We start from the raw sequence: 24888 nt of genomic DNA on the forward strand, positions 1-24888 counted from the left end.
TTCAGGATGTGGGTGTGGGGCTTGCTCGCTGAAGGGGCTGGGATCTCTCCCAGGGCACTTGATCAGGGAACATAGGATGAGATGAAATGATTGTGGTTGTTCTTTCTTGAAAAGAGGCAGCCTGGACCTTCTTTAGATTTTCCTCCATCAAGTATACCTCAGGATTATGTGCTTAGAACTATCTCTGTCTACATACTGAAAGACTTCTTATCTCTCAAGGACTTGGTCGTTATAAGGTGACAATAAGGAGCCATCTTATATGTCGTAGCAAGCAGTGACAGCAACCAAGTTGGAAGAAAATAAGATGTTTGTGTAGGAGTTAGAACTAGAGAAATGTTGGGGCCATAAAAAAAATGTAAAGAAAAATGAAAAAACTGGAACAAATGTAAAAAGAGGTGACAAGAAAGAAGAAGAGATTGGCTTACTAATATTAAACTAAATGATTTGATTAAGAGAGTTCTAGTGGACTGGTAGAATTAATTGTCAATTCATTCAATATGTATGGATGAAGACAAGGAGTGGGTATTTGAAGGAGAAAAGAGGAGAAATTAGGAAATTTATAACAAATTCCGAGCTAGTGGGTAGACAGTAACAAGTTGTAATAGGAACTTGGAGAAGGAAAAAAGAGTCAACCCTAATTTTTAAAAGGTTCCAGCAACAGGATTTGAGGCTACCCATGCACTGATGGTCAGTCTGCATCTCCTTCACTCCTAGAGCTCTGTTTAGTCTTTGAGAGCTCAGAAGAGAGAGGACCCAGCTCATGAGGGCAGGAAAGGGAAGGCTTTTGGTTGAGCTGGCTTTTGATAAAAGAAGAGACCTTCTCCAGGCATTACCTCCACAGAGTGAAGAGGGCATTGTGTGTTCAGAGAGGAGTGAGAAGTTTGGAACAAATAAGCAAAGGCTTCATATTTCAATTTAATCTTGAGGATATTATTGAACCCACAAAAGTTTGAGCCAAGGGTATGACATGATCATCTTGCTTTTAGGATGCTCAGAATGGTGCAGTGTGGAAGGAAAATGGAAGAGGGAAGGGCTGGGGGCTGGGAAACTAGGGCTAGGGACTTGAGCTCTATAGTGGATCTACTTTTCCATCTTGGTGCTTGAACCAAGAGAAGTCCAGGATGTCTCTTTCAGCTTGATTCAGGATTGGTAATCTTGAAGTTCTAGCTCAGATGCGGGTTTATTCTCAGGGACCGGTGGAAGGAAGACTTGACTTAGGAATATCTTAAAATGAGAAAAAGGAAATGAGCTTTCCTCTTCTAAGTGAACCCTCCAACCCTCCTTAAATTCCAAATCTATTACATTTATTTGCTGTTTATTTTTTTAACAGTTAATTTGATGTTTATTTTAGAATGTCATTGATTTTGAACTTTTTGGTGGTGCAGATATAAATGAATGTGCATTAGATCCTGATATTTGCCCAAATGGAATTTGTGAAAATCTCCGTGGGTCCTACAAGTGTATATGCAATTCGGGATATGAAGTGGATATAACTGGAAAAAACTGTGTTGGTAAGAAGTTCCACCTGTTTTCTTTTTTTTTTTTTTAAAGTATTTAAGTATTAGAAATGCAAATCAGATCCACATCATGGATTAATGGTTCAGGTTTTTTTTTAAGAGAGAGAGAGAGAGAATTTTTTGATATTTATTTTTTTAGTTCTCGGCGGACACAACATCTTTGTTGGTATGTGGTGCTGAGGATCGAACCCGGGCCGCACGCGTGCCAGGCGAGCACGCTACCCCTTGAGCCACATCCCCAGCCCCATCCACCTATTTTCTAAGACACTTCATGTATAATGTATCCCTTCTTTCATTGCTTGGAGGAAACTGCTTCTGATTAGCTTAAAGGACTTAGCAGATGAATTCTTTACACTTTGTGTGTCAGCACTGCATGTACATGTCTTAATAGCAAACATTCACATAATTGAATCTTGATAGTTTATTAATAGCCATGTATCAGATTCACTCCATAAAAGAAGCTTCCATAAAAGGATCTTCTTAGATATTGTAAAAATGCAAAGATTTTGAGCCATTCTCATATGGCTACAAAGTCATCACTACTTTCAATAAGAGAGAAACAGCTCTTCCAACCACTTATTGGATTTAATCAGAATACAGCTTATACAGTAATAACTACTGTTTCCTAAGTTGAGCAACACTAGCTTTGATGCTCTAGCAGTCTTTATTTATTTATTTTATTATTTTTTTAAATACACAACAACAGTGGAATGCATTACAATCCTTATTACACATATAGAGCACAACTTTTCATATCTCTGTATATAAAGTATATTCACGTCAATTTATGCCATTATACATGTACTTTTTTTGCATTACAATTCTTAATACACATATATACCACAATTTTTCATATCTCTGTTTGTATATAAGGTATGTTGACAACCAATTCAGGTCTTCATACATGTACTTTGTATAATAATGATGACAGTCTTTAATGAAGTTACCAGCCAGTAACTAAATGAATCAGTTGGTTGGGAAGAAAATGTTCAACATGGGTCAGTTTCTTCCTAGACCAGTATTTTGTGAAATGCATTGTCCATTCTGTAGTGGAGTGACATATACCTCAGGTTTTCTGAAGCTGAGCTTCCAAAGCTAACATACTCATTTTTATAGAATATGCCAGACTGTGCCAAAACTAAAATGTAAGATGGTACATCTTTTTGATTGGGAGGCCAAACACATTTTACATATGAGCAAACATATGTTATGGAATAGGACAAAAATTAATATACTTTAAGATGAACTAGGGGACCTCAGATATATTTTTTACTACATGATGTACCTGGGATGCCTAGAAGACCCCATGGAAGAGGCACTATGGCCCACCAGGTGGGTCCTGGGATGAAAAAACTGTATTGATAAGAAGTTCCATTTCTAAGACAGTTCTAGCTGATGATGTAATCAGACCCTCTCAATGCATAAAAAATTCCTTATGAATGTCTAGCCCATTTCATAGGCTATCTGGAATAATTTAGCTCAAAGGGATATTACAAACTGCATAATTTCTACATTCCCTATATAGTAATTCATATGTTAAATCTTGTTTTTTCTTCAGATAGTCATATTATTCAGCAGGAAACGAGGAGTTTTCCTCAGTCCTCCGAATTGCAAGTCTGAATTCCCATGACAATTATAAACACTACAAATTGCTTCATACTTTATAAACATAACTGGAGACAATTTAAATTATTTTAAGGAAGAAATGCCCATCCCAGAACTAATGCATATCAAAGATGGACCACACTTTCTAAATATTTATCTAGTTTCTTAACACAATAAAATTGGTTCTGAGTCTGATACAATGAAGCAATTATAAAAAGCAATGATAAATGATTTCCAGCAAACCCAGGTTTTCTTCATACTAAAGAAAGTGAATTAAACATTGTCTAGTGACCTAAGGCTTTATAGATATCTGGTTTTGATAACCAGGTCAAGCTTCTATTTTCCTAAAATTACCTCATTTTGTGAAAACCAATGGTACAGGAGTTTTACCTGTTTTGGTGTAATTAATCATGCCATTTTAAAAGATCTAATCTAAAAGAGCAAAGAAGTTGCTTTCAAGAGATGGGCTCTTTCAAATGTTCATTTTCATTGACTTTCCAGATATTAACGAATGTGTGCTGAACAGCCTACTCTGTGACAACGGACAGTGTAGAAACACTCCTGGAAGTTTTGTCTGTACCTGCCCCAAGGGATTTATATATAAACCTGACCTGAAAACCTGTGAAGGTAAACCATATGTTTTATTCTTATAATATGTACTTTGCTTTCTTTTGGAATGTCGTTGGAAAATCACAAGAATAAATTAGAGTCACTTCTATTTTAGACAATCATGCCCATTTTTAATTGAAGTCCTGTGGCTCTAAATGGCACTTGTACACACTTTGCAAGCCACTGATGGTATTTGTCTTCAATTGGTGTATTATTTGCCATTTAAATGCCACTGTGTTCATTTTGCCTGGCATGTTATTTGCTATCACTTAATAAATGAAGACAATATTATACATGTACCATTTGAATTCATAATTTGGGATCACATGTACCTTTGTTCCACATTTTCTGAATTAAAAGATTCAGCCAATTACTAGATTCCATACCAAACAGAAATATCAGTTCATATTTTGGCATTTCATCTAGTAGAGAAAAACTATCCAGTCCAAGTTTTGCTATCTGATGAAGAGTGTGTGGTAGCACTCAGGCCAAAAGCGAAACACTTCTTTATGCCCAAGACTAGCTTTTAGCAGTAATGTAGACCTGTTTTTGTTTCAGACATTGATGAATGTGAATCAAGTCCTTGCATTAATGGAGTCTGCAAGAACAGTCCTGGCTCTTTCATTTGTGAATGTTCTTCTGAAAGTACTTTGGATCCAACAAAAACCATCTGCATAGGTATTTATCTTTCTGAGAATGATTTTTTTATGTTCATTAGTGCTGCTATACTTAACATCAACTTTTGCTGAGAAGAGTTTTAGTGTGGGAGCAGCATTTAAAACCATCAGTATTCCTTGTTTTGTCATGCTATTCCTGCTATAAGTCCAATGTGCATGTTTGAATTTTTGATATAGGTTCTACTAAATATCTATTAAATATTATCCTCCTCCCTTGCAGAAACCATCAAGGGCACTTGCTGGCAAACAGTCATCGATGGGCGGTGTGAGATCAACATCAATGGAGCCACCTTGAAGTCCCAGTGCTGCTCTTCCCTTGGTGCTGCCTGGGGGAGCCCGTGCACCATATGCCAAGTTGGTAAGAGAAATGGTGCTGTTCCCCCCCCGCCCTCATCCACTGGTTGATGTGCCTAGAAAGGGAAAGACAAGTATTTTATTTATTTAAGTTCACCTGGGAATTTTGAAGGATTTGATTCTGATGGCCTCAATGAAACATTCTTGAATAGGAAATCAGAGAAGTGTCAAGTACAATAATTTTATGTGATTTGGTTAATTTCTATCTCAAAATGATGATAGGGTTAGTTTGTGAGTCTTCCTTGAGGCACCAGTTCCTGGTAAGGGTCCTGAGCTTTTAGCAATTCCAGCTTTTCTTCCAAAACTCTAATTGTTATAAAGAAACCAACATTTATGACTAAGCTTTATAAGGGTTTCTGCTCAACTTCTAAATCTGTTGGGAAGTTGAGGTTTGAGAGCCTCGCTAATCGTTTGCTGATCCAATGTTTTAATATATCAGTGTGTGAATTTATGTGATGTGAATGCTGTGGGGCTTGAGACCTCCAAATTCTTGGCTTTCTGCCCCTTTTCATTTTGTAGTAGTCTGATTCCCATCTTCAGGATAATAGAAAGAAACTTGCACTGGGTTTCCTTCTTAACTGTCACCTTAGTGTGATGTAACTTTGTATCTTTTGAGATATCTTAGAGGAACTGAGCTTTATCATAGGAGACGTTTCATAATTGTTCTTCCTCACCTATGCAATCTCAGAAACACTGTATCTCATCCTTATTCATAACATCTAATTCCTGTTACAGGTCCTCTTTTGTGTTTGTTATAATACATCATAACTACAAAGTCTGGATATTGTCACCTTTCTTTCCCCCCGCCCCACAGATCCCATATGTGGTAAAGGCTTCTCAAGAATTAAAGGAACACAATGTGAAGGTATTTCCGATTATTTATAAACCATACATTTCTGGGTGTGTGAAGAATACTTGTGTTAACTTGTGCTGGATAAAGAGGTCCTATAACTTCACAGGGAGAAATACACATCAGAGGAAAAGAATGACAAGAACTGCAGAGCAGAGCAGATGTTAAGTTCACAAGCATGTATGGTGCATTTCCCAGTGTCAGAGCACTATGGCCAAAGGTCAGGGGGGCTGAAAATGTTTAGGTTGACTACGGTTTAGAGTGACTGCACTTTCAACATGCCATTTATCAGGAAGAGGAAAGCAGGAAATTTTTGATGAAGCCGTAAAATTTGTATTTCCTTGGCTCTCCGTGGGCCTTGTTTGTTTGTTTCGTGCTCATGGCTGACTTAGCGGGATGCACTCCCTTGCCTCTTTTTTAAGTCTGGGTGGATTCTCTCCAGTTTGCAGTGATTCTTTCTCATGGAGTCCCAGATAGATATAGGTCATGGTGACTAACACAATCTGACATGACACAGCAGCTGAAATATTTTAAAAACAGCAATTAGTCCCATATGTGGGATGAAATGAAGTTCTTTCCCTGTTAAAACAAAGAACACTACAACCCCCACCCAAGGTCTTGCTTTCCAAATGATGACTGAATCCTTTGGCCTTTTCCTGGTCCAGACCCGCTATAATAACTTATCTGAGCTCAACAGCACATTTTGGTATTTGAGTGGCCAGAATAACAACAACAAAACAAACAACTAAACAAAAAACAGAAAGGTATAGTCTGTCCTCTCCCCATTTTTCTCCACTCCAAGGAAAGATACAGAAATTTTTTCAACATTCCTGGCTTAGAAAGTTATTTCTTCAAAATAGGGACATAGTTTGTGTGTTTCTTAACTAATGTTCTCCTTTTTGGCACTGGCAAGTAAGTACCTTTCTTTGGACTAACTGGATGATGACTGTTTTTCCAAATTAAGTACAGTGAGCACACAGCTCCCATTAAGCAGACAGGGAAGGATTGGTCCACTTGAGAGAGATTGGGTGAGTGATGAATGGATGCACATGAGTGAGCACCTTTGGACTCTTCCTTGATCCAGGCAGGGACCACCATGATATTGCCAGGATAGCATGAGACCACTGCTGGGTTAGAACTAGTTACACAATTTCTAGTGATTTAGCACTTATCAAAAGAGACTCCCGACTGACCCACATATCCCTCAGGATTATTTTCTGTGCTCACCTTCAGGCTGTTCTTTTCTTTGATAGCTTGAAATAGCAGGTTTCTAATTCTCTGTTTCCAGACACACATGCTAGGCAAGCACTCTACTGATGAGCCATAACCCCAGCCCTATAGAGAGAACTTTTAAGCTTTATGAGACACTTCATCTCATAAAGCTAATTATGTGGCCCCTGGGAACCTTACCTGTCTATAGCTACTAGATCTGTCCCCAAGAACTCACACACCCACTCTCTGACTCAAAAGTTACCCTTGAGACTGATGGAGAGTCTCTTATATTGTTAGTAATAGGGTGCTATTTAGATACCCTAGAAATTCTACGTGAACTGCTTGTATGGAAACTAGTTTTTTGAACTTATCAGCTTCAAAGTGGCCTTTTCTATTGTGAGAATAATTATGAGTCTATAAGTGGACTAAGGTAAAATTATCTTATACATGTATGTTAACTTCATGGTTTTTTTTTTTCCTTTTCTTTTTAGATATAGACGAATGTGAAGTGTTCCCAGGAGTGTGCAAAAATGGCCTGTGTGTCAACACCAGGGGATCGTTCAAGTGTGAGTGTCCCAATGGAATGACTTTGGATGCCACAGGAAGGATCTGCCTTGGTAAATACTGAGCTCATTTTTCTAATAATCCTTTCTTAAATATTCAAAACTCTTAATAAGACGCAGCTGAATATTTGGTTCTAAGCACCAAATTCAGACAGCAACATTAGGATCCATGGTAATTTCCTTGACAGATGGCCTTCCTAACTCAAGTTTTATGTTCCCCTTTACAAAAAGTGTAGAGAAAAGGTTATTGAGAAGAAACTTTAGGCCTTTGTTGTTATATAACTATTCCTTAAATCAGTTTTATCACAGCTATTATTCCAGAGTTCTGAGATCTGACCCCATATGCCATGGAATATAGGATACCAGGTGAATGGTGACAAGAAGATCAACATTTGCACTTAATAGGAAACTATAATCAATGACTTCTAGACATATCCTGTCATTGGCCAGAAAGACAGGTCCTTACAGCAAATGCATGTGGGGATCAGGAGCAAAGATACCACTGCCTTGGGGAGTAAACCTGAGGGAATCCAGAGCTATTGTCACTGCCAGTTAGGTGGGATCCTCCAGGCCAACTGCTGGAGCCCAAAGAAGCACCTCAAACCCAGTCATCCCATCAGAATGAAATGGAAGAGATTGGATGCCGAATCCAGAATGCTGTCTTTAGAAGGCTGACCCAGGGGCAGCAAGTTTGAGTGCCACTTATGCTATCTAGCAGCATTTCTTGGTATAACTACTGTAGCTTCTGACTGTCAGGAATATGCCCCTTATATTGCTCATATCTGAGCCCATGACTCTGGAAATTGTGCTCGGCTTTTGTATATCTGAAACTAAACCACTCTAAGAGCATCGCTAGTCAGTGTAGGAGGTGAAAAGAGTTCATGAAACTCAAGGTTTTGATCATTTACAAATTAGAGCTAACAAACCTTTATAGAGAGAACTTTTTAATATATATATATATATATATATATATATATATATATATATATATATATATTTAGTTGTAGGTGGACACAGTACCGTTATTTTATTTATTTATACGTGGTGCTAAGGATGGAACCCGGGCTTCACACATGCTAGGCAAGCACTCTACTGCTGAGCCACAACCCCAGCCCCACAGAGAGAACTTTTAAGCTTAAAGCTTAAGCAATATGAAATAGAAGGACAAGTTCAGAGCCCAGAATCTTTTTGTAACTGGGAATGTCAGTTAATCACATTCTTAGTTTTAGTTTCTTTGTTTAGGGGGAATCAGCATTTAATAAAAGTCTTCTTCTAGGTTCTTCAGTTATTTAATTTAGGATTTGTTTTTTAATGACCCATCTTGATATAGGCAAAACTGAACATAAAGTTGCAACTTCAGCAACTTTCCATCCAATACGAGAGGTTCAGACATTGCAGTGAATAGTCAGTAACCCCATGGCAAAAGAGACAGAGAAGAAAGAGTACAACTTACATTTTAATTATACTTTAGTTTTCAGGTGCATAATCTCACCTGAGCTTCATAGTACCTCCTGAGAGATGGGTGCAACATTATTTTTAAAATGTAGAAATTAATGTTCCAGGTAATCATTTGTCTAAGACAAACAACTTAGTTGTAGAACATTTCCAGAATCCAGGTCTTCTGGGCCTTTGGTCTTTCTACTCTTCCTCACAATGCCATGAATTTGGAGTTGGGGCAAGAAGAATTCTATTTGTATCCTGAAAAAATGTGCACATGATCACATGTTGAGGTGAAAAGAATACTTGAGAAGAGTGGATGGCTTTTCTGTGCTGTGGTTCCTCCAAGTAGGGCAGACTTTACAAAATGAAGTGCATCTGAGGAAGAGGTGATGGAGCTAGCTTAGATGTGCTCCAACAACAAAGAGTGCAGTTTGCTTTTCACTGGGAAGGACATGCCAAGACATTCTGGACTCTATGACTTAGTGCTAGTGTGTCAGGGAGCACAGTGGGAGTTTTCAGAGTACCACTCCTTATGTAGGACTATTAGAAAGTACCTGGGGTTGAAAGGGAGCTTTCTTCAAATAAGAGGGGCAAATATGGACCTACAAAGAAAAGAGAGTGCTTATTAGTCAGGAATATTTACCACACACTTGGTTTCTTTTGAAGGAGAAAACTTATTCCAGTCAATAAGTAGATAGAAAATTAGTCCATGTATTATCCTTTGCCTAACAAAATTTGCAGTTAATGGTAGTAAAAACAGAGTGGCCCTCTGTGTTAGTCAGCTTTTCATCACTATGAAAAAATTACCTGATGAGAATAACTTAGAGGAGGAAAAGTTAATTTGGGCTCATGGTTTCAGAGCTGTCTGAAACCATGGTTGGCTGTCTCCATTGCTCTGGACCTGAGGTGAGGCACAGGATCATGGTAGAAGGGTGTGGCAGAGGAAGGCTGCTTAACCAGGGACAAAATATAATTCTCAAGGGCATGCCCTCAGTGAACTACCTCTTTCAGCCATCCCCAACCCAGTAATCAATTTGAAGTATTAATCCATCAAATGGATTAATCCACTGATGAGATTACAGCTCTCATAATCTCATCATTTCACTTGTGAACATTCCTGCATTGCCTAAAATGAGCTTCTTGGGTGATACCTCATATCCAAACCATAGCTCCCTCCTCAGCCTCCCTCTGTTCCTCTGACAGATATCCGCCTGGAAACATGCTACCTGAGGTATGATGATGAGGAGTGCACTCTGCCTATTGCTGGACGCCACCGCATGGATGCCTGCTGCTGCTCTGTAGGTGGAGCCTGGGGCACGGAGGAGTGTGAGGAGTGTCCCATGAGAAACACCCCAGAGTATGAGGAGCTCTGCCCCAGAGGACCAGGATTTGCCACGAAAGATATTACAAATGGAAAACCTTTCTTCAAAGGTACAATGTTTTGAATGGTCAATTGGTTTTCTTTTTAGACCAACAGGTGCCTTTGCATGATCCCAACATTCTACTAACAGAAAAATTACCATGAACATTATCAGTGTGGCCATCTGTTGGTCATCTCAGCATAGATTTTTAGCTTTCTGAATTATATATGGCAAAACGTTTACTCTGTGCTAGGCTGTCTCCACTTCCACTCCTCCAGACTTCCCTGGGTCTCTGGGTCTCTTGCTTCTCCTATTTAGTCATTAAATGGTAAAATAAATTTTTATACTATCGTAAGCCAGAAGTAAATCAAAGAAAAATCTGCCAGGAAAATTTACATGCCATCTACTAAAATCAAGTGATATGACCATCTGTCTCTTGTCTTGAAGCATCCATATCACTGCCACCCACCTTAGTGTATAATGGAGGGTAAGTGGTGTAAGAAACCAGTGCCAAGTCCTCTATCCAAATCCAGCAAATGTCATTTCTCAAACACACTTTGCTTCTCTAACAATGTTTTCTATAATGGAAAAGTTGAAAAGGCTAGAGATGTTTACAAAGTCATGCCTTATAGGTCATCACACATTCTTTGAAATGAGTATGGCTACCATCTTAACTTACTGGGTAAGTTAACTCACTGAGACCACCCGACTAGTTGCTTACAAACTTTTCTCCCCCATGTTTTTCTTGAAGATATCAATGAGTGCAAGATGATACCCAGCCTCTGTACCCACGGCAAGTGCAGAAATACCATTGGCAGCTTTAAGTGCAGGTGTGACAGTGGCTTTGCTCTTGATTCTGAAGAAAGGAACTGCACAGGTCAGTGTGAGCTTCCAGGGGCAAGAGAGGTTACATTCTTTAAAACCCATCCTCTTTCATATTGCCACAAGTGTTAAGGCCATCCTGATACTCATTTGCTGCCACTTGTTCTTTTTGTGCAGATATTGATGAATGCCGCATATCTCCCGACCTCTGTGGCCGAGGCCAGTGTGTGAACACCCCAGGGGACTTTGAATGCAAGTGTGATGAAGGCTATGAGAGTGGATTCATGATGATGAAGAACTGCATGGGTAGGTTTGTGGTCATGTGATCCACACAGGAAGAAAAGGAATTCAAGAAGCTTGGGTGCCTCATAGCCTCTGTCACAGGTTCTTCCAGCTGCCTACCACACTGTGCTCCTGACCAGGGAGTCAGAAATCAGTCTGTGGTGGAGGGAGAGTGACCTGCAGAAGAAGTGAGGGAATTTGTGTTTTAGGGTTATGGGTAACTTTGAAAATCAGTTGTGAACCTTTGAGAAGTGAATTTAATGCTTGGAATAGACAGTAAATTGAGAACCATTGAAACTTAAGCTATAAAAGAAGTCCCATTAGAGGACTTCTGGATTTTACCCAGATTTCTAGAAAAAAAGAGGTTGATTAATCTGACTGCCTTAGATCAGATTCCCTAAAAAAAAACAGAGTCTGAAATGGGGATTCTTACAAGAGTGTTTTGTTTTGTGGGAGTGTTCTGGGGAAGAGCCTGTCAGGAAGTGAGAAAGTGAGAGGAGCAAGGTTAGTGCAAGAGAAGAAGATAAGCCAAGCATTTGGCTGTCTTGCAACTTTAGTCTGATCCCACAGGAAGCTCTGGGGTATATATGGCCCCAGAGAGGTGTCCCATGTTGAGACAAGGTCAAGATTTTAATCTTCCATGTCAGTTCAATCAATTTTTCACCAGGGGTGGTCACTGGCTTAGGAGAGGGGTCCAGTCTCTCACATCCTAGGCATTTTTGAGTGTGGTGGACTGGCCATTAGCAGCCAGGACTCCCAGCAACTGAGGGATGGTAAAGGGGATGGCCTGGAGAGGGAAAGGGACCCACCAATGTATTAAACACAGGTCATTTCCATTTTTCAGATATTGATGAGTGTCAGAGAGATCCTCTCCTCTGCCGAGGCGGTGTTTGCCTTAACACAGAAGGCAGTTACCGCTGCGAATGCCCACCTGGTCATCAGCTGTCCCCAAACATCTCTGCATGTATTGGTAAGGAGGAAGACCTTCAGACCATTTGCTCTAGGTCAGTAATTTGACCCACATCTCTTCCAGAGTCAGCAGCTTATGTTTGCTCTTCTTTGTTCCTAAATAGACATCAATGAGTGTGAACTGAGCGGGAACCTCTGTCCCAATGGCCGCTGTGTGAACCTCATAGGGAAGTATCAGTGTGCCTGCAACCCTGGTTATCATTCAACGCCCGATAGGTTGTTTTGTGTTGGTAAGTTCTAAACTTCTTTTTATTTACTATTTTATTTTAATTGGTCTCTTTATAAAAGAAGCAATGTATTCTTTTCCTCACTCATTACTTTTACTTAATATTTCTTATTTTTCTATAATAACACTTTTTAAATAGTGGCTCATGAGCTTTAGATGTCACCTTCCCTACCTGTTTTAAAGAACTACTTAAGGGTATCAGATGTTTTTGCTATAACAAATATAAGTTGACCCAAGTAGTTTTGAAAAATGGGCATAGTAGGTGCCTTGTTCATGCATCTGCTTGCCAAGGCTGGTCAGCCAGTGGTTCCTGACTACCTGAGATACATTTCACATGATGAGTGCTATCAAAAAGAAAAGCCTAGAGTGAGGTCTTCATTGTGGGTGGTATAAATCAGCTAAAAGATTCAAAGAATAACTATGAGAAAGAAGCCCATGGAACATTCATATCTTATATTGAAATAGAGACCATGCCTGGCACTCCTTAAAGATGGGTTTTTGTGGGACAAGCATTTTGTTTTGTGGTTGGACCTCTGTAGGTTTAGTCATGCTGTGAAGGGTGGCACAGAGGCCCTGTGGCTTAATTGTGCCTAAAGTCAAAGTGAAATTTTGTAGATGCTGCCAGTTTTTGCCTGGTTTGGGGTGTACACCGTGTGGAACTGCCAAGTTTCACATGGTTTCCACCCAAAACCATAAATCAGCACAAATTCTTCTGAAACATGGCCCAGGACAACTCAGAACTTCAACTCGGGTTCTTGTAAATGATTGGAAACTCAAGTCAGTCAAACCAAATTGCAGGTTTATAACTGAATCTGTGACCGAGAGCATTGCCATGATCATAAACACAGAAGAAGGTGTACTGGTCCGTTTTTGTGCTGCTACAACAAAATGCTTGAGACTGCATAATTTACAATGAATAGAAATTCATTGGCTCACAGTTTTGGAGACTGAGAAATCTAGTATCAATGTGCTGGCATTGGCCATGGCCTTCTTGCTGCGCCATAACATGGCAGAAGGCAAGAGGTGAGAGAAAGCAAGAGGGGGCCAATGCACCCTCTTTAAATGGCACCAGTGCCACCTGTGAGGGCAGAGCCCTCATGGCCCAAATCCCACTTAAAGGGCCCAACCTGTTAATACTGTCGTAATGGTATTTACATATCTTTGAACAAATAAATTGAATTTTGAATGGAATAAACATTTAAATCTTTTCTCTTAGACATTGATGAATGCAGCATAATGAATGGTGGATGTGAAACCTTCTGCACAAACTCTGAAGGCAGCTATGAGTGTAGCTGTCAGCCAGGATTTGCACTAATGCCTGACCAGAGATCTTGCACTGGTGAGTGAGTTTTAGTTTCATGTTGAAATCTCTCAATAAAAGCTCCCTAAGTATAGTGGTTCAGGATTTGGGCTTTTTGGATTCAGACATTTTGAGGTTCAAATCCTCTTTTGTCAACACATTTTAGCTGTGCATTTTTGATGAGGATACTTAGCACCAGATTTTTTCATCTATAATGAGTTTAGACTGCCTGTGTGAAAGAGTATGTACAAAACTTAATATAGTACCTGATATATAATAAGTGAAGTATAAAATGCATTTTCTTCATTAATCAAAATTTGAAAGAGTTCAATCTTTTGAGCAAATTCCATGCCTCTCTGGGTGTGTTCCCTGGACCAACAGCATCAGCATCACCTGAGGACTTGTTAGAAATGTAAAATCTCAAGACCCATCCAAGATCTACTGAATCAGATATTACTGGGTTGTCTCAGTAATCTGTGTCTTCATAAGCTCTCCGAATCATTTGGATGCATTCTAAAGTTTGAGAGCCTCTGTCCTACTTTCTATTGTATCACACAGGGCTGGAAGAGCCATATAACCAACTAGAAATGAGAGGAAATGGGTGATACAGATTTTGATTTTAGCTTGGGCCAAGAAGAAAATTTGGCTGAGGAACCACAATTATTTTATGGGATCTAGAAAACTTTCCCTAAAAAAACCCTCTTGATATTAACTATAAAAAGCAAATGTTGAAAATTAGTATTTTTACCAAAATTTCATTAAAGTAGATTCTTGTTTCAAGCAATTTTCACCTTTTTTCATATCTTAAAGTGTAAGTAAAACAGAAGATAATAGATCTTTGGCATTTGTGAGTTGTCAATGAGAAAATAAGATTCATAATAATTTTTGAATGATAAATTCATAGGAGTTAAAATTTATAATTTAAATGATGGACTTTGAGTGGGTGTGGATCTCATCCTTAAATAGTATAGTGAATCTTGAAAGTTTTTATCCTTTTCACCCAGGATAACCTGAAAGGACAATTTATATAAAGTTTCATTTGGATTTGAGAGTTAATTGTCTTATGCTAGTAGGCTGAATTTATTTGGGTTGGGTCAAATTCTCACTGAATAATGGACCCAATATCAACAACTTTGTTGGTTTTATTCCTTGTAGACATCGATGAATGTGAAGATAACCCCAATATCTGTGATGGTGGTCAGTGTACAAACATTCCTGGAGAATACAGGTGCTTGTGCTATGATGGATTTATGGCTTCTGAAGATATGAAGACTTGTGTAGGTAAGCAAAGAATTTTCCATTTGTCTGGTTACTCACAAGCATTGTTAAATTACATAAATATTAGTTTGTTTAGTTGAAACATAGATCCCTTGAAGAAAGCAAGAATATTTATGGAGATGGTACTCATATTTTAAAGACAGCTTTCCAAAGAGGTACTTTCTTGTTTCTGTGATGATGCTTTTGTCAGATATGTTATGGGGGTTGAGCCAATCATTGATCAACTCCATGTAGATATATCTTACATATCTATCCATTATTTCTGTCTACTTAATCCTCCTTTTGCTCTGACTAGAGTTCAGGCTTTTAAAATGCTTGTCTGAAGCTACACAAGATTTTATCTTCGACAAGAATGCAGTGAACTCTAGAATTGACCATATGTGTTTTGGATAGTTTCCATTGTCGTGCCTTCAATTGGTTAGCTTTTCTTCTGCAATATCGAATCTGCCTTTCATTCTATCATTGTATTTTTCATCTGAGACATTGTAGTTTTCATCACTAAAATTTTACTTTGGGTCTTTTTTCCATATCTTCCTTGTCTCTGCTTACTATGTTTAGTCATTCCTCTTACTTTTAGAACACATGGAATGTAGTTGTGACTGTTTTCGTGTTCTTGCCTACTAATTTCATCATTCTTGTTAATTCTGAGTCATTTCAATAAACTGACTTTCCCATTTTGGTTCATGTTTTCCTCCTTCATTGAATGCCTGGTAATTTTGATTGTTAGCCAGATATTGTAAATTTTACCTTAGTAGGTGCTGGATGTTTTCATATTCCTAGAAATACTCTTGAGCTTTGTTCTGGAAAGCAGTTGGGTTACTTGGAAACAGATTGATTCTTTCAAAGTCTTCCTTTTAAGCTTTTAAGCAGCAGCTAGTCTTGGGCTAATTTTGCTGCATTACTGAGGCAAGACCCTTCTGGATACTGTATCCAATTCCCTGTGAATTATGAGGTTTTCCAGTTTGACTGTTGAAAACAGGCACAATTCCAGACCTTCTGTGAACTTTCAGGATCATTGTCTCCCTCATTCTTTTGGGTCATGCTTTCCCCAGCCTCAAGAGGTTTGTTTCCTTATGAGTGTGTGCGTGCCTGCTCTTCTGATCACTTGAGGAAGACTCTCTACAGATCCCTGGAGCTCTTCCTCTGTGCAGGTCTCTTCTGTCCTTTTCTTTGCCTGTGAACTCCAGTTATTATCTTGACTTTCAAGGACTTCTAGGTTCATCTCCTCATCTCCGTAACATCACCTTGTTCCATCTGGCATGCCCCTCTTTATGCCACTATCTTAAAACTTCCTCCATACAGTAACCTGGGGACAATCTAGAACTCACCCAGTTTATTTTATTTCTCTCAGAGATCACTATATTTTGTTGCTCAGTGTCCACTGTCTAGAGAATCATGCTGCATGTCCAACTTTTTCCTTGTTTGGGGTGGGAAGGTCATTCCATCTTGCCCAGAAGCAAGAGTCTAGAACTGCTTGTATCTAAATTCTTACCATGTTTATCTCTTCTGAAAACCTTTACTGAAAATTTATGAAGTCCTAGGAATAGAAATGAACACTTAAAAAATAAATAATTTTTTAACTTGGGAAAGAAATGAGATTTATAATTACTTACACTTAGCAAATTTATCTTTTCTTTAAACTATGGAAACTAAATTATCTGCATTGGCAGACTGAATTAAAATTTTTATTTTGCAATAGAGTATGCTGTTTTAAAAAGTTATCTAGACTGTCACATGAACAGGCTCTACACTCACCCTTGAGTTGATCCTTATTTGATCACCTGAGCCCCTCCTTTTGGACCACATAAAAGCCAATTTATGTAATTAGCCTGCAATCTCGAAAGCCAATGTGAACTGGGATCCTTAAATTTGTTTTTTGTTGTTGTTTTTTCTGCTGAGTGAAAACATTTAAATGTAGTACTTAATAATATTTTTGCTGAGTGAAAGTATTTCACCTTTTCTAATTTATTTGACATATTTATTTTATCTCAGAGAGAAAGTATTAATTTGTATAAAACAGTTGTGTATATTAATAACATCTATGTTTTTCAGATGTCAATGAGTGTGACCTGAATCCGAATATCTGCCTAAGTGGGACCTGTGAAAACACTAAAGGCTCATTCATCTGCCACTGTGATATGGGCTATTCAGGCAAAAAAGGGAAAACCGGCTGTACAGGTGTGGGTTTTTTCAATAAAATAAAAAGTGGTCAGAGGCTGCTATCATAATTATAGATTAATACACATTTTAAAACTACTAACATTTTGACTGCAATATAAAGTGTTTTGTATACCACTTTCCATTAAATTTAGCTTTTAAATCTTTGAAATTTGCCAATTTATATTAGCTCCAAGTTGGAGTTTTTTTCTTTACCTGTAGAAAAAAAAAAGATGTATAGAATAACACTACAAATGATACAATTTTTAAAAGGTTAAAATTAATTTTCATATCCAAATAGTGAACATGGTAATTATCAAATATTCATATCCCTTTATCAAAGTATTCCTTTCTCAATAATCTCCTTTGCCAATATTTCATTTAAGGTTGTATAGCTGAAATTGTCTTTTAAAGAAATACATCTGACAGTTCCAACATTTCATCAATTCTCCCCAATCTTCCAATTCCTTAAATTAGATCACTTTAATGTATCAATTTACCCAAATAAGTGTTTATTCATTGGACTTAACAAATCTTGTGAAGTGCTAATTGAATCATTTGCAATTTTGCTTGTCTAATACCAATGGCACCCGAGAAAATCTTTCACAATATTTGTAGGAGACCATCCTGTTAAATGCCAAATGGAAGCAGTCACTCTATGGCAATGACATTGTTTTTTAAGTGTTCGGTTGCTATTTCCAAACATGAGGCAATGATATTAAGTGTATGGAATAGCATAATAAATTTTTCCCATAGTACTATATTAACATAACAGATTATGGCATATAACATAATTTAAAACATAGTGGTGATGATGGTAAGCTTGAATTAGGTAACCGTATAATTTTTTGTTTTCAAATAACATGCTTTAATTCCAAAAGCCAGTTTGGCAAGCCCTTGTGACTTAAAACAAACATTAAAATATTTGCAGATTGGCCGTGGTAAATGTACAGATCTTCCTCTTCACAGTATCAACATATTTCAAGAAAGCACTAAAATATATCTCTCATCCTCACAAACTGGCCGATGGTGCTGTGTCAAATTTACTAACACATGGAATAATGGCAGTAATATTGCTGTTGGTTCAGAACTGACAGACTCTATCCAAACCATGAAAAGAAGCATAAAGCTGAAATGTTTTCATGCTATGTTGCTCTTCATAGGAAGCCTGGTTAGGGGTCCATTCTGATAAATGGCATAGTGTTTAAAATTTGAACTCCCCCACGTGGCCTCACAGGTCCAAGTGATGTTAGCTCTGTATGTCTGTGGTTCAAGCTTTATTTTTAGCTTTGAGTGTAAATACAGGACTTGGTAAGCAGCGGTGGTCTGCCAGTAATGAAGGAAAAGGTAGGATAGCTCTATGCTGCGTTTTACCTATTAAAGGGTAACACCATTGTCTGGCTCAGCTGAGCTCACTGAAGTTCAGGGCAAGGTCAGTGATACAAATCAAGGGAGAAGTTCATCTCATGAGACAGTCCCCGTTGCTTAAAAGAAAGGCTCTCTAGAATTTTGTTCTCCAAACTTCAGCCAATTGGGACGTAGGTAGTGACTGATTATTCTAGATCTCTTACCATGAAGAAAACTAAAATTTTCATGCCATGTTAATATCATTTTAGGTAAATGAGATATAATGTATATAACACCCTTGGCATACTGCTGACCAATAAATAAGAGTTATTGCTGTCATATTAAATGAGGCATACAGATGCCAGGTCTGGAGGCCATTTTAATGAAAGACATAACTTCTAGTCCAGCAAAAATTCTACATTACTGTCTGTCTATTGGCACATGCTTAAAATCAGTTTTTTTAAAAAGGAAAAATTTTACTCTGCATATTGAAGGCTTGTTTTTCATAATTGAATTTACAGAGATATTGAGGCTGTGGTGACAAGAGCTGTGTACTGCATGTTAGATGAGATGACATCAGTTTTATATTAATAACAGCAGCCATTTAGTAAATGCCACAGAAACTAGATATGAATTTGAAGAAATACTTTAGCTTTACAAAAGGCCGATGCCTTCCTCCCATTTTTTTTAACTTTCAACCTGGATGATTTTTCAGTTTGATAAAATTCATTTAGCATTGTCAGAAGAAGACTTGAGCTTCGTGACCCCTTTGACATCAGTAACATAATGTGATATTCTCATCTAAAGGGTAGAACCCTAAATTCTATTTCTTGCTCTTGAACTAGCTTGTGATCATGAACCAATCTGTAGGGTGTTTGGCAGTTATTCACGTGTTCCCCTCAGGTGACACTGGCCCGTGGAAGGAGGGGCTGCATTAGAGAAGAAAAAAGAGATCCTCTGTGAATACTGTTATTAACAACCATGGGTATCACATTGGATTGGAAATGACTTATACCAACAGGAACTGGCAGAAAGTTTGGTACACTTAAAAACAAGTTTTTAAAAACATGGGCCAAAAAAAAATTTTTTTAATCCCTTGTAACTAGGGCTCTTTTAGCCTGTTTTTGGTTTTAAATCAGTGTCACTTGCAACTTACAATACCATCAGTTACCTTGGTAATGGTCATACTAAAGACAAGTGTTTATAATGTTCCAGGCAACTAATGTAAATAAAGATATGTATCTGGCCTAATTGCGTAAGCAAGCCACAGGACAACTAACAGCAAATACGGACTTCAAGAACTGTGCTGTGATCATAGACAAAGGGAATATGTCTACTTATTTATTTGTTTATATAGACTTTTTAAATGAGCACTCTGGAAAGGAATTAGGAAAACATGCATGCTATTTCATAAGGAGGAGCTTTGTTTCATGAGAACTGAAGAATGTCCTCTGGGCTCCATCACAGCTTTGTCCAAATGTTTCAGCTTCCTTGTCATTACTGATTGTTTCCATTTTAACAAATAAACATGGCTTTCCCCCCAATCACTTCAGCAGTGTTAAGAATCCACCCACCGACTTACATTCCCAGCCCACACAGATGCTCAGGGTTTCTTTTACTCTCCTTAAGCTTTGTCCAAATTGTGGGTATTGATGAGGGGAATGTTTGATTTAACCAAGAGAGAATGTTCCTTTGCTGGAATCCTAGAGCACAGCCCTTCTATCCTTGGCTGAAGTGGACTGGGTTGCAATTTTCCTGTGACATAAGCCTCCTGCTGCTCATTTTACATAATTGTAATTGGAAGAAGAAAAAAAAAAAAAAAAAAGTTTGCTGCTGGTTGCCATCCTGGGCAGGTCTTGGCTCCCACAAGCTCCTTTGTAAGAACCTACCTGCTATCATATGCTTAGTGAATAAAGCACGCCATTAGGTAGAATAAAATCAGAAAATTGTTTTCAGTTAAAATAGCTGGATTTCTGGATAAATGCATTTCTCCAATTGTCTGATTTTTTTCATGTGAGAAATGTTTCTGGTGGGTCTCAAGTCCATGGGAGAAAATCATGGACTTCATCCACCAGCAGTCAGTGAGAATTGGTGTTCATTTCCTTCTAGTTTCTTATCATTGCTAATTCTCCTCCTCTGGCTGTCAGCCTGTGAAAACTCCATGGGTGTTCGGTTAATAGATTTGGCCCAAATTTCAATCCAAGCTAAGAAATCCCAGTAGCCTTTGCACTTGGCCTCTCCATTTGCTGTTACATCCTCTTCCTCAGCCCTAATGGAGACTGCAGTGTGCCAGCTCTGCTGAATCAGGATCCACGTGATGGAGGTCCAGGTGGCCGGAAGGCAGGCTCTGTGTGGGTGATATGGCCTCTCCCTGTATGTCAGTACCAGGCCATAGCAGCTCAGAGCATAAATCCTCCCTTGAGTGGCAGACTCACATGGGGCACACAGAGCCTGCACACAGGGCTTGCTCAGCCCATGCCCTTGCCCTTCAAGGGAGCGGGGCTCACAGAACCTTGTGGCAAAGGATTGCTAGGGTTAAGGAGGTTGCAGTGTCAGCCTAAAATTTGAATTTCTTTGCTTTTCTTGGCTTATGCATATTCTTAATCTTAAAAAGGAATTTTCTGTGTGGAGCAAACTTGTGGGGGAAGAGAACATTTGCACAGAAAGAGATGTTCTTGGCAAGCGTGGGCGGTTTCCTTCACATTATTGAAGTGTTTCAATACAGTGATTTTGTTTGTTTTCCTTATGGCTCAGTTTCCCCTTTTATTGACTCTATAATGAAGTACATCTCTAGGCCCAAGTTGGGTATAGAAGCAATTAATTAGTTGGTGCATGCATGCACATACACACACATGTAAAAACATTTTGTTCAGAAATCCCTCTATTTTATGACCATATTATCTTTCTCATTCACTTTTTTTTTATTGGTTGTTCAAAACATTACAAAGCTCATGACATATCATCTTCCATACATTTGATTCAAGTGGGTTATGAACTCCCCTTTTTTACCCCGAATACAAGTTGCAGAATCACATCGGTTACACATCCACATTTTTACATAATACCATATTAATGACTGTTGTATTCTGCTACCTTTCCTATCACCTACTATCCCCCCTCCCCTTCCCTCTCATTTTCCCTCTCAATCCCATCTGCTGTTGTTTAATTCTCTCCCTTGTTTTTTTTTTCCCCTTTCCCCTCACAAACTGATTTTGCATGGAAATAGATGGCATTAGAGCAGATAATGCTAAGTGAAGCTAGCCAATCCTTAAAAAACAAATGCCAAATGTCTTCTTTGATATAAAGAGAGCAACTAAGATAAGAACAGGGAAGAAGAGCATGAGGAAAAGAGTAACATTAAACAGGGACGAGTGGGGTGGGAGAAAGGGAGAGAGAAGGGAAAATGTATGGAAATGGAAGGAGACTCTCATTCACTTTTTACACACTGAGAATGTAAGGCATTAAGAAGGTGACTTACACAAATGGTCACAAAATGGAAAAGTGAATGTTGGCTGAGTTACCCTCTCCTAGCACCCCAAAGCCCATGACACACAGTCTCTTACAACTATATATTTTTTTTTACCTTGAAAACATTGAAGTAAAAATTAAAAATATTTTGTAAATTAGAATATTAATTACAAAATTAACATTGTTAATAATAAAAATAAATAATAATGGGAGATTATCCATTTAAATGAAATTAAAATTTTCTTAAATGCCAGATTAAATATGGAAGATGAAAGTCATATGAAAATAAAGGTATCTTTGGCCTTAGAAAATTGGAAAGGAAAAGATTACAGAATTACTACATTGATAGGTTCTGATCATCTCTGAAAATTGTGCTTAGAAGAGATTCATATTCCTGTAAGTCTGTCAATATTTACCAAATTTTGAGAACTCTCTAAAGCCCAGTTTAGAATAAAATCCTGAAGTTCCTAAATAAATAAATTGGCTCAATTGGGCAGCTATGCCCCCAAGGAAAGAATGCCAATCAGGAGACAGGAAAACTGAATCCTAGCCTTTTCTGGCTCTGTCCCTCACTGTCTGTGGGACCCCACCCCTGTGTCCTCCTCTGACAAACTAAGGATGGGGAGAGTGGAATTCTTAGTTCTTTCCACTTAGAAAATTCCTTGATTCTCTAAAAGTCTAAAGCCTTTGAATACTTATGCAATTGAAGCTCATTGTTTACACCTAAGATGATTTGCCAGCAATCCTGACAAATAGGAAGTGAAATTAAGGCAGGACTGCCCAAAAGTGGTGATTGTGTCTTTACTTCTGAGGGAAGTGATTATCTGAGGAAAAAGAATGCATGTTTACCAGTTCTGCATAGGAACTGCATATGTCAGGCTTAGGAAGGCTCACCCTCTGAATCCCTGGGCCTGCTCACCACTCTTGTCCCTGGGTTGGCTTTCCTCCTCCTTGCCTTGGAATGTACAGTGCTCAGTTATTCAGTTGGTTAAAGCTCCCTGTCACAAGTCTAAAGCTGCAAGCCTCCCTCAACCTTCCTTAAGTACTCAGTAAGTGCATGTTAAAATTCAGCTATACCATACGTGTAATTCTAAAGACATTCTTCCTGGCACATTTCCATCTTGGGATTATTAGTGACATTACAAAAACAAATTTCTGCAGGAGAAATCTGTCATTGTTTTATTTTATGTTTGCTCTAGAAGCTATGAAGAAGCCAAAAATCCCAGGACCATTTCAGGACTTCAGATGGAACATTTGGCAAACAGCATTTTCCCAAACACGTTCAAATCATTTAATTGGGCTTCTTAAGTAAACAAAAGGGTAAACATAAGTTGCTTGCCCAGTTTCTTTCTCATGCCACTATTCAAGTGATCCCTGGAAATTCTTGCAACATTTTATATGTCAAAATTATCCTACTTGACCTAAGTTTTGTGTGAAGTATTGTTTTTCATCAAGAGTCATAGATCCTATCTGTGAGTTCTTGTTCTAATAAATGACAAAGTTGATTATGAGGGTAACCCATTAATGTAATGGGTTAATTTGGGGAAATACACATATTTCACTTCATACCTTATAATTCTATAACACTTTTATGTGATATAGTCTCTGTTGGTTAAATGTGGAAATGGAATTTTGAAGAATGGAAAATTCTAGAGAATTTGGCATCTTGTAGTAATGTGACCCTGATCTGCTACTCCTCCTTCTGACACAATTCCCACTGGGTTGACTTGAGTTTTACATGAAATATGCAAGAAGACTTGGCTCTCCAATGTGGAAGGACTCTCAGAAACTAGAGTAAAATTGTTCACATCTTCCTTAAGGAACATTTTCTGCATATGTTTGAATGAGCAGTACCTAACAGGGTGAGATGTTCTGGGTGAGAACAGTGTACAGGAATAAAGCATAATTAAATAAAAATGTTTGAAGTTTAAGAATAAAATATATCTGATATTTTTTTTTTTAAAGAGAGAGTGTGGGGGGGGAGAGAGAGAGAGAGAGAGAGAGAGAGAGAATTTTTAATATTTATTTTTTAGTTCTCGGCGGACACAACATCTTTGTTGGTATGTGGTGCTGAGGATCGAACCCGGGCCGCACGCATGCCAGGCGAGCGCGCTACCGCTTGAGCCACATCCCCAGCCCTATCTGATATTAATATGATGAAAGTTTTCTGGTATACCAAAAACATTGTATTCCTTTGTGTACGTAGGATATGAAAAGATTGTGCATCATAACTCTGTAGTTGACAATAATAAAAATATTGGAAATAGAAATGTTTTTATTAACCATAAGCATTAGTACTGAAGTTCTTTTGGCAACTCACTTTTTAAGGTCTTTGCCTGAAAAGAGGTTTATTTTTCTTTGTGTTGACTAGACACATTAGAATATGGAAAATAATTAGAGTTAATAATAGCAAATACTATCAAATAGTTTTTTATAAATTGAAATGTGAAGCTGTGAATATATAGAGAGTTTACAAGTGGATACTAAACCAATCTGTACTACTCTGTGGCCAGTGTGAAGGCTGCTCAGCTTTTGAATATTGTTTAGATATTTAAAGACCAAAAAAGGCATTTGTGCCAAATTTTTTTCTAAACCACTGGTTATTTTTCCAGACATCAATGAATGTGAAATTGGAGCACACAACTGTGGCAGACATGCTGTATGTACCAACACGGCAGGAAGCTTCAAATGTAGCTGCAGCCCCGGATGGATTGGAGATGGCATTAAGTGCACAGGTGACTTGGAAAATAATAGCAATTCAGCAATGGCTTGTCAGGAACAAGCAATTAATATGAAAATATTAATCCTGTAAAGTCAAATTTAATTTGTGCAATATTGAATTTAAATGCCA

General features: G+C 38.2%; 1 protein-coding gene across 2 annotated transcripts in view; it reads left to right on the plus strand.

The window, feature by feature from the left end:
• Nucleotides 1–24888, plus strand: part of FBN1 (fibrillin 1) — a 226502-nt gene that overhangs the window by 140816 nt on the left and 60798 nt on the right. For both annotated transcript variants that reach the window (XM_081290687.1, XM_081290686.1), the window contains exons 19-33: nt 1386–1511; nt 3624–3749; nt 4290–4409; nt 4629–4766; nt 5577–5627; nt 7316–7441; nt 10031–10258; nt 10940–11065; nt 11188–11316; nt 12137–12262; nt 12366–12491; nt 13704–13826; nt 14943–15068; nt 17118–17243; nt 24650–24772. In XM_081290687.1, the coding sequence (XP_081146813.1) occupies nt 1386–1511; nt 3624–3749; nt 4290–4409; nt 4629–4766; nt 5577–5627; nt 7316–7441; nt 10031–10258; nt 10940–11065; nt 11188–11316; nt 12137–12262; nt 12366–12491; nt 13704–13826; nt 14943–15068; nt 17118–17243; nt 24650–24772 (1920 nt within the window). The remainder of the gene's footprint in view (nt 1–1385; nt 1512–3623; nt 3750–4289; nt 4410–4628; nt 4767–5576; nt 5628–7315; nt 7442–10030; nt 10259–10939; nt 11066–11187; nt 11317–12136; nt 12263–12365; nt 12492–13703; nt 13827–14942; nt 15069–17117; nt 17244–24649; nt 24773–24888) is intronic.

This window comes from Spermophilus citellus, assembly GCF_964194105.1.
Source record: "Spermophilus citellus genome assembly, chromosome: 4".
NCBI classification, from domain to species: domain Eukaryota; kingdom Metazoa; phylum Chordata; class Mammalia; order Rodentia; family Sciuridae; genus Spermophilus; species Spermophilus citellus.